The sequence below is a fragment of the Myotis brandtii genome, unplaced genomic scaffold, assembly GCF_000412655.1.
Source record: "Myotis brandtii unplaced genomic scaffold, ASM41265v1 scaffold501, whole genome shotgun sequence".
Classification (NCBI taxonomy): Eukaryota; Metazoa; Chordata; class Mammalia; order Chiroptera; family Vespertilionidae; genus Myotis; species Myotis brandtii.
The window spans coordinates 351848-366324 of NW_005369101.1; the positions used below are offsets into that span (position 1 = coordinate 351848).

General features: G+C 39.8%; 1 protein-coding gene across 1 annotated transcript in view; it reads left to right on the forward strand.

The window, feature by feature from the left end:
• Positions 1-21: 21 nt before the first annotated feature.
• Positions 22-14477, forward strand: part of CNTNAP5 (contactin associated protein-like 5) — a 921850-nt gene continuing 907394 nt past the window's right edge. Inside the window, exon 1 of the mRNA XM_014548314.1 lies at positions 22-229. Coding sequence (XP_014403800.1) covers positions 148-229 — 82 coding nt within the window. The 5' untranslated portion in view covers positions 22-147. The remainder of the gene's footprint in view (positions 230-14477) is intronic.

A 14477-nucleotide genomic window follows, 5' to 3' on the forward strand; every position in this document is an offset into this window, starting at 1 on the left:
TCGAGGGTCCGGGCGCGGGATGGACTGAAGCCGCGGTGCCTCTCCGAGGGGGTGGGTGGGAAGGGGTCACGGTGCTGAGAGAAGCGCACGGGAAGGAGGCGTCGGCGAATTCGGGGTTCCGCTGGAAGAGAGCGCTTTGCCGGGGCCATGGATTCTGGACCTCTGCTGCTGAGCGTTTTCACTTTGCTGTTCTCCGGCTTGTGGCATCCGGGATTAACAGCGACAAATTGTAAGTGTCCCTCCGGAGCCCGGGGCGGTGGGGAGATGGGAAGCGCTACCATTTGGACAGACCAGCGTGCTCAATTGTGTCTGCTCTGAGCAGAGGGGAGGGGAAATGCTGGTTAGTGTGGTTCCATCACTCTTCCCATCCCAAAAGTTAGCGGAGCTCGAACGACCCGGCCCCCTGGATTTTCTGCCCTCTCCCCAACCGCAAAGTTCAGGGAGAAGGGAGGGGTCTGTGCCCTCACCGCCCGCTGGCCCCGCGTTCCAGCCCCGGTCGGGTCGTCGCCGCCAGGGCTGCTCCCGGGAAGGCCCGGGTTCAGGTTGTCTGAGCCGCCGGGCTGAGCTCGGGGATAGAGAGTCTCCCAGCCACCGCGCCTGGTGGCCTCAGCTTCCTCTGCGAATGCGGCTGCCCAGGGCTTGCAGGGTGCCTGGTGCCCCCCAAGACCTGGCTCTCAGCTCTCTGCTAAGCAGAAGGCGCCGGTCTGGTGTCTTGCAACCAATGGACATCGGTTTACGAGGACAGGGAGTTTGGCCTAAGAGTCATGGCCCGGTGTAGTCAAACCACAAGATCAATGGCTGTCCCTGTTTCAGAGGAAGCCCTCTGATGCACACCCCACCCCAATCCTTGTGCCAAAGGACACCCCAGGAGTGCACACTGAAGGTACACACTGTTCCCCAGGCTCTAACCTCCGCAAGTGCCGAGCATCTAATTTAATAGGCAGGAAGGCTGGACACCTGGGGATCCGCCACCTGCACTGTGTATTTAAAGAACTCAGTTTGTCAAAGTTGAATACATCTCTAGAACCATCCGAGGTTTCAGCTCAATTGCTCAGCTGCCTCTCTAGGCAGAGAAGGGGAAGTTTTCCAGCTCTGGAAACTCCTAAATGAGAACGAATGCCATTAAGCCATCTGTGTTTTTCCAACGATGGTTTACCAAGGTTCTTCAATTTTCTGGGCTTGCTTCTCTATCTGCTAACCCCACTGGAACCTCAGACACGTTTACTCATACGTTCTAATACTATTGCTTGTAATCTGAACCATTTCTGAAAGTAAGACAACTCCATACCATGAGTCCCTCTTCTTCACTCCCACCTTCTTAGGTCTGAGAAGGCCTTGAGTAAGACACTCAAGGGAAGAGACTTCGACAATTGTTATTTACTGAAAACTCTCCAAAGCGGAGCCAGTGTTTTTATCTGTCTTTGGAAATTGTAGACATTCAGAATCTATAGCTAGTGGTAATGTTTTCTAAAGGCTTTATTAAAGTTTGAATTCTAAAGCAGTGCTGACGAGGTCATCCTCTCTAAAAGGGAGGTCCTACGGGCTTTAGATTAGAAATCGTTTCAGAGAACAGGTAAGGACAGGCTATAATCTAATTTTTATTCTCCTCCTCCTCCTCCACCTACCCCTGGTTCTCCTTCTTTTCCTTCTTTTAAGTGGAATTGTTCCCATGATGCTTTAGAGAAACATCTAAATCCTTTAGGAAGAGGAAGTCAGGCATGGTGCTGAGCTAGCTCTCTACCTCCGGGAACACTAGAGGTCAGTATTGTCCCGACAATGCGAAGGTGCCACTGAGAAACCCGTTTTCCTTGGGAACATTCACCTCTGAAAATAGTGAATATTCTAAAGACACACAAAGATGGAGTGAGCAGTAGTGGTGAAACAGGTAGAACGTGCTCTATAGGAATGTGATTTGGGCTTTATTACATAGTCCATTTTCTTAAGAGGAAGGAAAAATATAAATCATTGAATGGCATTCTCTGTAAATTAATTGAATGATGGTTAATATGTTATAATAACGATTATAAAAGTATTATGGTATTAATTTAAGGCTCATGATTATCATTACTAATGCAGCAATAAAGCTTATTCTGAAATTTAAAATAAAACTTTGTGATAATGAGCTTTAATATTTCATCACTGACAGTTTAATTTCCTTATTTCCAATCAACCCTTCAATTGAATGCACCCTGCTTGCTAAATACTTTAGGGTCAGTGTTCTTAAAAAATAATGATGAATGTCTTTGTTATGCTGAACAAAATGGATTAAGTGAACAATAGTCTAGCAGCAGAAAATTACTTCTGAACTCAGTACCTCTTGGTTGGCTTCAGACCTGTAATGCAGAACCTCTGAGGAAAGATAGAAAAGAGCTCTCCACAGTTCTCCCAGACCTCGATCGTCCTGCTCTTCACCCATCAAATACAGGGCTTTCATTTTCTAGCCATTCCAACCAGTTAATACTCACATGCATATGTTGAACAATAGTCCATTTGTACAAGTGTATAAATTATTTTAATAAATTCTTTTTTTCAAGTGTATTTCTTCTATATTTTGAAATAATATTTCATGTCATTTGTGACAGTAGCCTTGAAAATGGATTAATTATCCAAAATGCTTCATGGTGTCTGTGTGCTTGTGAACTTTGTTCAAGTAAAATCAACTTTTGTTTCCATTCTCTAATAATAATTTATTGTTGTTGCTATTGTGTGTGTGTGTGTGTGTGTGTGTGTGTGTGTACTTTTCTCATAATCTTACCAAATTTGGGCATTTATCTGCAGGGGGAAAATGAATGCTTACCCAATTATATATTTTATACATTTCTAATTAAATAAAATTTAAATAAAGTTGGGTTAGAAGGCCACTACAGTATAGATATTATGAATTTGTGCAGAGAATGTAATTATCAACCAGTAATAAAAACTCTGAAAATTCCCCCACTCCAGATTTTCAGGATATTAAATAGCTACAACACATTCTTTGGATTTACCCTGAGGGGATTAGTTAATTTCTTATGTAGATATGATAGGCCAGTGTCAAATGAAAAACCTTTTTACATATAATATCAACTCGTTTGACACACACACAAAAACAATGTAACCTAATAGTTAATTAAAGTGAAACCAGGATTTTGAGACGGCATGGAGTTCTAGCCCTAGTTATGCCACAGCTAAGATGTCAAATGCCCATCAGGTTATGCAACCTTTCTGTGCTCACATGCTTGGGTATAAAATAGCAATTGAGATGTGTATCCTATACAGATCAGCTGCTTAATATTTTACTGAGGATATTCTTCAAATATTAGATATGTTGAAAGAACATTATGATGGGAGAACTTGCATTCTGAAGATAAGATAAGTGCATGGGATAGCAGGATCACTATTCACTTATTTTTTTTAACAATACTCATATGTTATGTGATTATAAAGACCCTTAATTTTCATCAGTAAGTATCTTATCTGTCTGTTGTTACATATTAGGTTCACACAGATAATAACCTTGGTAGAGAAACACGAAACTCTTTATCCTAGCCCTCCATCATAGAACTTCATCTAAAATATACAAGGATGCCAATCATGTTCATAGAGACCTTCAAATAAAGGATGCATTGTAGCTTCAGTTATCTGATATTGATGCACAAGCCCCATCGATAGGTAATATTACAAACAAACAAAGGTTAGGTTGATTTCTTTCATCAGGAAAGTGTTTGCAGTATACTTTTTGTGGTATTATAGTCAGCAGAAGTGAAGGAAGTATATAGTGCTCATTTAGAAGAGTCCTAAAGATTTTCCCATGGATGAATGGGCTTAATTTTGACCATCCATTTGAATTCTCTTTCCTTTCTATTCACATAGCCTCTATCTCCAAACCAGATTCCTGTTTATACTATTGGAAATTTTAAAGGAAATACTAGACTAGCAATTTTCACACAAGGGCACAGAATTATGAGACAATTTATATCCATAGGAATACGCTCCCCCTCCCTTATTCTCAAGCGAGTGAATGAATGTTCTCTAAATGGCAAGTTTTCATTTTTCCCTTTTCCCTTTGCCCTTTTTTTTTCTGTAGTGGGATCCAGTTTTCCTTTATATCATTGCTTTATTTTTCAGTGGCTGTTTGTTACAAAACAAAATAATGTGATATATTGTTTGAAATACTTCTAAAAATCTTTAGAATGTGATCAAAGCCTCTTAGCTTTATGGCAGAAATCTGCTGAATATGGCTTTTATACATGAGGTAATTATCCTTGTCATATAAGAAAGTAGGGGGAGGGTCTAGTTACCTGAAAGACCAGAATAGCCACTCGCTCAGTAGGACTTTATATTGAATCTTCAATGTACTGGTTTGGAGCCAATAATGGCATTTTTAATGCAGAAGGGAAGCTGTCTTCATTCATCAGTGCTCTGACACTGTCTGGCTGGTGTCCTTGTGAAGGTTATGGACATATCCTAATGTTCTTGATGTATTAAATAAAGGAGTTGGATCAAATTATTATTAAGGACCTATCTCATCATAATGTATTCTTGCCTGCTGATGTTGCCTACTGGTCATTCCATTTGGATACTTCAGAAATAATTGTACTCAATATTCTTAAGCAATTTTATTTATAACAACAGCATAATAGGGTTTTAATTTCTACTAACTGCTTTGCACTTTGTGTCTCTCATTTCATATGCTAAGTCCACATAATTTGGCCAGGCAACACTACTAGGTAGACTTTATTAAATTCACTTTACAGATGAGTACATTTAAGGTTAATAGAAGTTAATAATTTCTCCAGGATCATAAAGTTAAGCAATGAAAAAAATCAGGATCTGGAACTACATCTACCTATCTCCACCAACCATACTCTTTACAAGATATTAAATTGGTTCCCATGAAGTTAGGCTCTGTGTGAGCATCTGTGGAAAGTGCCTTGGGATTCCTAGGATTAGTCTCTGTAGCTCTATCCTCAGCAAAGGGCGTGGAGGTCCAGTTTCCACCAGAGCCAACTCTTAAGTCATTCCTTAAAGAAGCATCCAAACATTTGCAATCTATACCTAATGCAAGTAGCCAAGTGTTACAATGATGAGAGATAAGAGGCCGCAATCTGACATGTACCAGATGCTTTATTATTTTATAAATTTCTATAAAAATGTGATAAGGAAACGACATAAACTTGATAAAGACTTGTGACCACACACATACACACACACACACACTCACTCACACCCCAATGCCTGAAAGGTACCACTATTGACATCATGTCTTGTCAGTTTATAGATGTCAGACCAAACAGCACTGCCTAAAACTAGACTTCATCGTGACCACTTCTTGTACATCCCCAAATTTCTAACTTTATGGAACTCTTTCACACTCTACAAACAAGCCATGTTGTCTCACATCTCCTCACATCATTTATTTGCATAACTTGTCTGCTTAGTTTAGAACACCCTTTCCCATTTTTTATCTTCTTTAACTTTCTCCCAACTCTACACACACACACATACATACTTTCCCCAGGCTGGGTCAAGTGCCCTTACATATTACTACTAGAGGCCTATTGCATGAAGAGATTCGTGCAATAGGCCTTCCATTCCCCTGGCTGCCAGCAGACACTGGTTTTCCTCTGGCACCCGGGACCCAGGCCTTCGCTCTGGACGGAGCCTACAGTATTTGCGGCTCCGGATGGAGCCTTCAGTCTTCGCTCCGCCACTTCATCCCTACATATGCAAATTAACCGCCATCTTTGTTGGGTTAATTTGCATACTCTCCTGATTGGCTGGTGAGAGTAGCAGAGGGACGGTTACTTTACATGTTTGTCTATTATTAGGTAAGATTATATTTTTATGGCACTTCTTATAATATTTGCCTTCCTAATTAAATGGTAAGTTCCCTGATAATTGTATTTTATTTTAATGTCTGTATTCAAACTAAAACATTGGACAAATGAATGGATGAGATAATAAATGAATGGTCTCCAACTAAAAAAAAATATTTCTAAATTAAAATAATTCTATGGTTTATAGCTAGAATTTTTAAATGTTTTTGTTTTATATTTATTTTTTAAACTGACAAGCATTATCTGTTATTATTTTGGAGATACCAAAGAGTAATTAGCATATGGGACTGTTGGTAAAAGAGCAGACTCAGCTCAGATCCTTCTATTGGCCGTGCAGGCTGATTAAGAGCACTGCACTCACAGGAGCCTGCCTTTCCATGACAGGGTTCTACTGCCTGTCAAGTGGTCCTGGTTCCTTCTGTATCCATCTGAGCTCAGTACAAAGCTTGAGCTAATTTTATTAATAAGTTTTTTTAGTATTTTTTGCAAGTTTAATGAGTGTTCTTACAAAAAGGCTTCAGTATAAAAAGGTACTATTTAATTGGGTTTTAGTCGTAAATCACTGGACAGACCTTTTTTTTGCAAACCTACAACATAACCCAAATAACATAATTCTTAGTTTCCAATGTCATCTCATCAAACTGTGGTGGGGAAGATTTAAGTGCTATTGGTTTGTGTGTGTTACTCATTTGAAGAAATGAGTCCTTACTAAAGGTTTTCTTTCCAAAACTCAAGGTTGTGGTTTCTTTCAAAAAGTAACCTGGAAAAATAAAGATGACTAAGAAGATATAGTCCATGTCCTCAAGGAAATTTGAACATGGGCAGCCAGAAAAACAAATTTTTTAACATGTCAAAGTGATAAATGCTGTAACAAAGTTAATCACAAGGTGTAATGTAAGGTGTTTGGGGCATCAAGGCAAGCTTTCTGAGGGGAATGAAAATTAATAAAAGACTTAAATAAAGTCAGACTTCACTGACTGGAGAAACACAGAGATTATTATAGGCTTTCTGTGCAAAAGTGTGAGTGAGGTCTACTCTAGTGACTCTGTAGAGTGGCTCAGAGGCAGAGGGACAGAAGAAGAAACTATAGGGAAGTGTTGGGCTCTTACATGTTTACTATTAAAGCTATGGAGAGCCATTGAAAGATTTTGCACATCTAATTAGATATACAAATTCAGATTTCCATTTTTTAAAAAAGTCACTGTGAAGAATAGACTAGAATGAGCCAATACTAATAGTAAGAAAACTAGTTAAAAATTATTACAATAACTCATATGATAATTAATAAGGGCCAAAAGAAGGAAGTTTCAGAATATGCAAAGTTTGCAAAGAATCAGAAAGAAAATAATGGCCAAGTAAATTCAAAACATGGAAGTGGATGAGCTAGTTCAGTCACAAAAGGCACAGATTGGTGGTTAAAATGCATTCTACAGCTGCTCGCATTGTTTTTGACAAATGAGGCCTCTAGATGCTGAGAGAGGTGCTCTGTTCTCTGAAATGAACCTCTTCTCTGGGAATACCAAATGACCAGATTCTCAGTGTGGTATATTTCAGATTTGCATGACACCATATAGCATATGCTGTCTGTATCTATCATCTTGATGCATCTTCCAGTCTGTAAATTATGCTGGGTTTTGTCAGCAGTGTGAGAACTAGTCATTAAAGAATGTGCAATTAAACCTCTGCATCCCCCTTCTCATTCTGCCTCTGGCAGGGGGTGAACCGGGATCATTACTACCATCTCTGGTTCCTCAGTGAAAACAGGAACTAGGGGACTTGGGAGTGCCACATTGATTCTCTATCATTGGTGTTTAATTTGCATAAATTCCATGTCACTACTTTTCTAATGTCTTTTGTGTATATTCTTGGGGGTTGATTAATGCCATCTGTTCACAGGATCAGCTGAATTGATTGAGTTTTAAAGGATGACAACAGTAACATTGAAGATAGAAAGTGAAGGGAAATGCCAAAACACCAATCATGATGAATATTATTTTTAACTATCCACCTTTGGAAGCAGAAATATTCCTCTGAAGACACTCTAAAGAAACTTGCCTAACAGACAGATGCTTGTAGGTGTTAGTCTAGGCTACTGTTTACTTAATTTAGATATTCTCTCCCTCCCTTTATTCCTTCCTCTCCCACTCCTCTCTGTCATGGGGCCATGTATTTGGGTGTTACTTCTGGCTTTTCTCTGAGCTCCTGAATGTGATAAAATATGAGAGGAGGGGGGAAAGTCTGTTGGAGCCAGGGCTGCCTTGTGAAACTCTGTAGGCACAATCACCAACCCTGAAACCTCCCAACAAAACCTATTCTGAGGGCAGGCCTTACAGGGTGTGCCATCCCAGGCCCTGGGAGAGCCCATCTGATATAGTATCCCCAGTCATCTGTCCCCAAACTACCCTCTGCTAACTCCATTAGCTTCCTGAAGCTGCAGATATGGGGGAAAGCCATTTAATTTATAGAGATAAGCATTACCACACAGAGCCCTATGGGGATAGAAAATATAGGAATGTAAATCTATATTGAACTATACTTGACTGAGAGAAACACACCTTTTGCCAAAGAAAGGTTATTGAAGAGAGAATACTGGGTATCTGAAGATGGGGAAGCATGTTTTGAGTTGAGGAAGAGCAAATAATAGAACATTCAGGATGTCCAAGAGGAACGGCCTGCCTCTCCTCTCCTCTGGGAACAATGAGTAGATTCGTATCCTATTCACTGTGGCTGGGTGTGAGCTGCAGGTTCTGGACAATCCATAATGGGAGGTGATAAGCTCTTACCCATTCACAGGAGGAAAGGAAACCCAAAAGCCTAAGTAGTGAACGGAAATGGAGCTTTGTGGAGCAGCTGTGTGTAAGAAGTTCATCCGGACCCACTCCAATCTGCATGGAATCCACTGCGGTCACCTGGCACTGTGCTGTCACATCACAGTTTACCTTGGAGTGAAAGCTCTGCCAGGTGACAGGATTTGGGTCAGATTCTTCCAGATTAGAGACAGGCTGAGCTCACTAGGATATTAAAGGAGATTAATGCCTCTCATTGTACAACAATCAGATACTTTTTGATACAATCAAAAGAAATGAAACCAGCAGATTGGAATGTTGGGATGTTGGAGAATAGATCAAGAAACGAGTCTCTTCCTTGGCAGGGTTTCTATCTGTGATGGAGCGGTAACTGACATGGTCTTATTTTACTCTTCACCTTAGGCCTGTGGACATTTGTTCTTCCCCCACTGCTGACTTCAATTAACATTGGCCGAATGACTTGTTTTTATGCTTTTCTGGTAGAAGCTAAAGCTTTTCAAACTTTTCCATTGAAGTGCCACTCACCAGAAAAAAAAAGTGCATAAGAGCCCAGGGGATTTAATATTTAAAATATTCCCCAGTGAGAATGTGCTGGCTTGGATGGCTAGGTAATTAACCACAATTAAATAGGTAGAAGGTCACAGTGGGATTTTAATACACGTTCTCTGACTCCAAAATCCATACATTATTTTCAATCAAACTGTTGTTTCTTAAACCCAAAATTAAGCCTGAGCTATTCTTAAACTGGGAGGTGTTCAACTTTTCAGTCAGTCCTCTCCAATCTCTAGTGAAAAACGGCTTGTAGACCCACAGATTTCTCTTAGTGTTTAGGTAATTCTATTCTAACCTTGCAAGCAGTCCTTCACCCACACCTAGAAGTCCCTGTGGCAAAAGGTTTCTGTTGGTCTGACCACTGTAAAAGTCAATTGCATCATTCATTAAAGCTCCTGCCATCAACTCTTTAAGGCCAGGCTCTGCGCCTGCGACTAACGGCCTTGGATTCAATGATCAGTGCCCACCTGCTCCGGTTTCATTCTCCCTAGGGACTATTTTCACTAAATGTCCTATTTTCATCATACATCATACCCCAACAGTCCAAGAATTTTAGATGGATGTTCTGATATTTTTAAGTTGGTGTAAATGATGAAAACACTGTGAATGATACTAGATCACAGGTTCAATGGCATTCAGTTCTGTTCTCCATCTCCGAGCTGCAGAGTTCAGCCCACACCCAGCCCATAACCCCCTTTCACCTGGTGGGAATAGATGGGGAGGGGTTAACAAGTCCATACCCAATACCAGTACTCTTCATCACACACCAGGTGCTTGGTAGAGGAGGACCAGCCTGGGTGTGAACTGCTTTCATCACAGACTGCATGGGCATTCTTTGCTTTCTTCTCAGCTCTCCTGCACTTGCTCTTTTGACCTGCACTTGTTTTTTGGACCTGCACTATTGCTTGGTATTGTTGTGAGTTGTGTCTTTCTGCCCTCCTTTTCAGCTGTTTTTCTGTCTTAGTTTTCCAAGGCTGGGTGATTTGTCCTCCACCCTGTATCCTCACAGTCTTGACACTCTCCCTCTATCAATGCTGCTCTCAAAAAAGGACTTAGGGTACTCTGAAGTGGCTCACACTGAGGTGATTGATAAATGCTGGGTTCCAGCTCTTCAAAAGAATTAGTTTCAAGGAATAAGGCCTTAGTATTTAAACTTATTTTAGGAGCAGAACTTTTTGGTTTCCAAGATGAAATCATGCACAGAATTTCAATATGTGAAGACAAAGATTCTGCTTTGAGGAAGAAGGGGCAAGGAGTACAGAACCCTGCCCTCATATGATCCTCACAGAAGGATGCATGAGGACATCCGCCTTGGTCCTCAGTACAGGCATCCCTCAGGGCACATTTCATGCACAAGCAATTAGGCACATGGAGGTTCCAGGAAAGGTGGGCTGGCGCCCTCAACGGTCACCAACGCTTGGCTGCTGGCCTTCCCACCTGACTGTTTGCATCAGTTCGTTGAGATTATTAACATTTTTAATGTTACCTCTGCCAAGGTGCCTATTTTTAACCCTTTGGAAATCTGTGTTTTTTTTTATGCTATTTTATATAAATCTCAGGGCAAGAGAATGTTACTAACATTTGCTGACTTGAAAAAATAGTACCTTGTCAAAGAAACATCTCCTCATTTCGGTCTCCTTAGTTAATTAATAGTCAATAAATATTCTTATTTTTAAAGAAAAGTCATCTTGTGAAGACCTTTATATATCCACTCCTGTCCCAGATATCCTCTTGGCACCTCCTCAAAAGAAGGGATTTCATGTTCTCCATCAGTGAATGACAAAAAAATCACTTGATAAATTGAATTAAAGCATAGACAGGTAAAGGTAAGCCCAGGTGGAGAGAGCAAGCTTGGATCAGGGGCAGTCTAGGGCCAACCACTGGATGTGGGCACACAGGTCAGTGCTCCCTTAATAATCTCATGCCTATAATGCCCAACTCTTGTGAGAGAAATGGAACTTGGCCTCCATCAGTAAGGCTCCCCCAGAGACCCTAATGATAATCAATGGACTAGAAGTGGTGAAAATCTCAGATTAAATAAAATTGTTGCATGTCTGAATTCAGTCTTGGTTTCTAATTTTGACTGGACTATTAATTGCAGTCACAGGCTTGAATGTGTGCTTAGAGCACCATCCATTAGAAAATCCCATTGCATGTAGATCTACACAGCACTCACATATGAAAATAAATCCAAGTGAATGCCAGATGTTCTTGCTGTGTATTCTTGATGGAATTTCATATAATAAATAATGTAATATAGTATATATATATATATGTATATATATACACACACACACACACACACACACACGCACGCACATACACATACATGCAAATACTAGTACATTTGAGTTTCTTTTAGTTTCTTTCATGGTTAACATACCAGGTGGAATTTTACATAGGTATGTATTCTACATGAACTGTTTTTGTTTTTTGTTACATGTCAAAATTTATTATTTCTCAAGGTCAATATTGATATACTAGAGACCTGTTGCATGAAGAGATTCATGCAATAGGTCTTCCTTCCCCTGGCTGCCAGCACTGGTTTTCCTCCGGCACCCGGGACCCAGGCCTTTGCTCCAGCCACAGCAGCGAAGGCTAGCCTCGAGGCTTCTCCTCTCCAACTGCAGCGGAGAAGCTAAGCTTCTTCAGTCTTCAGTCATCTTCAATCTTCACTCTGCGCCTGCATATGCAAATTAACCATCATCTTTGTTGGTTTAATTTGCATCTCATCCTGATTGGCTGGTGGGCATAGCGGACTGACACCAATTTGCATGTTTCTCTTTTATTCCTGTAGATTGATGTGGGTGTCACCTTTGTGAATATTTACCTCTCCAGATAACACATTGAAATGGGCACCTGGATGAGAATGAATATTTATTTATTGGATGGGTTTTGCCAAAAGGATCAAATGCTCTTGGGAGCTGTGCTGCCACATTCCACTGTGGCTGCTCTGTTTTAGGGTGGCATTCAATATGCAGCCTTTGAATTTAGATTTACTGTGGTTATTTTTTTATGGTTTTCCCCCATATGATTCTTTTATCTAATGGATAGAATGCAAAACTTTAAATATGTTCAGCTTGACATTTTAGTAACATAATCAGGAGATAACGGTACTTGAGCATTTGGATAATACGTGTACATGAGATTAATGAACACCTTGCTTTGGAATTAATTTAGGCAAAGATACCTGGTACTGTTACTTGAGAAACACAAAACTTCTTCCAAAATCATCTAATTAAGGAATACAGGAAGAGACATAAAATTACAAAGTGGCTACTTAGGTTTTGAGGTATTGATTTGTTATTTTGAAATAATATTATGTTATGTCATGTGTTTTGGAGAAAGTATGTGTGTGCATATTTAATGCTGCACCCTTCTTATTAACAAAAGTTAGTACTACATGTTTAGGCATCTTTGAACACATTAAACCAGTTTGAAATTATTTCTAAAAGTGTGAGTCTACAATAGAAATATTTCATGATCTAGTCAGCACTCCTTTATTAACTTTGAGTATGACTATATATATATTAAAAAGGTATAATTGTGATAGGTTCTGTATGCTGCTATATATATACATGGAATGTATATATGCTTTGCTAGGTAAATATTCACACATATTGCATTCTTGGTAGTGTCCTTTATGAACAAGATGGACTTGTTTAGCTGTTACACCAGCAAATCTTTTCCAGTCATTACTGGCCTGATAAAAGGCCTGTACTTATGAAAAAATGCCACAATTAAGCACCGACTGTGGCTTAGTAGTCAGGGGAATAAACCATTGTGAAAATTCATTAGTAAAATTAATCCAAGAAGCATCTGAGAAAGTGAAACAAAAACAATTCAAGGGGAAAGTGTATAACTCTATTGATGTTCTCACCCTTGTTAATACATTATTTGGGGTAAAGATCTCTGTCTTTTATGCATAAATATCATTTTTGTTGGAAAATTCAATTTGACTTATTGAGTTTCTATAGCTAAGTGTTTTGTAACTTCATTGAGGAAACAATATCATTTTGTATATGGTGAAATAAAAATTCCCCACTTGGCCAATGAGTCTCATGTTACACACCATCTAACTCTCATCCTAGATTAGAAACTAAAGCCAAGAGAGCATCTCTGCTTTGTGTGTGTGTGTGTTAGGAGGGTTTGATTCCTAGAAGAAGCCAAAGACTTCTTGAGAGTCCACTGTCCATGATATACATGTGCATGTACACACATGCCTCATGCAGCACTCATATGCTCCCACTGTCGATTACTTAGTTGGTGTTTCTCTCATAACTGAAATTAAACCTGGTAGTATTACATCTGTAGTTATCAATTAGAAGCTATTTTTCCCCAGGGGACATTTGTCAATATATGGAGACATTTTCAGTTGTCACAATAGGGAGTTTGCTACTGGCATCTGGTGGGTAGAGGTCAGGGATGTTAGTGAGCATCCAGCAATGCACAGGGATGCATCACACAGCTGATAATTATCTAGCCCCATAGGACAGGACAGATAAGGTCTGAGACACTATTTAGATCTGTCATTCATGGACCTTCGCATGTTAGTTGAAAAAAATAACCCACCATCCAAAAAAAACAACAACAATCCTCTCTTCTAATGTCTAGTCCTGTACAAAAATCCGTACACTAGGAGAATAAATAAATAATGGTTCTGGCTGTGTGACTTTGTGCTTATTATTACACATTTTTCCCAAATAAGGATGATGATATCTGCCCTAAGTATGTACTTTTGTGAATAACAAATGAAACAAAGAATGTCTTTTGAGAAGCTGTATTCAAATATTCATTTTAATTTGCATTATTTAGAGAAGTAATGGCCTGGCTATAATGTTCCCATAGTCTCTAAAAAACAAGGGGTAACAGAGGCACAGTGTGAGCAGGGATCATCGGGACATATCCTGGACTGAGAACTGCAAGGATCAATTTCATACCATTTTTCAGTTTTTCTAGTTATCTTTTGGTTTAATTTTGAAATTAAACCATCTTGAAAACCATCTGGCCAGGCCACCTTTGGCACCAGCTGAATTTCATGTGATAAGAGCATTTTCTAACCATTTGCCATTTATTCTAGGACCCCTCTGGCATACCTATATATTTGAGAAGCTCTGGGATGAAACTAAAGGTGCCATAGCAGCCTATGCAACTGCTAAAGTGACATATGGACATGGCTCAGGAAAGGCCATCAATCGATTAATTCAGATGACATATTGTACCTTATTTAGCAGCTCAAAGATCAGATAGAAAGGATAGTAACTTTCATCTCTTATCTGATCTAATCCAATCTTTAATT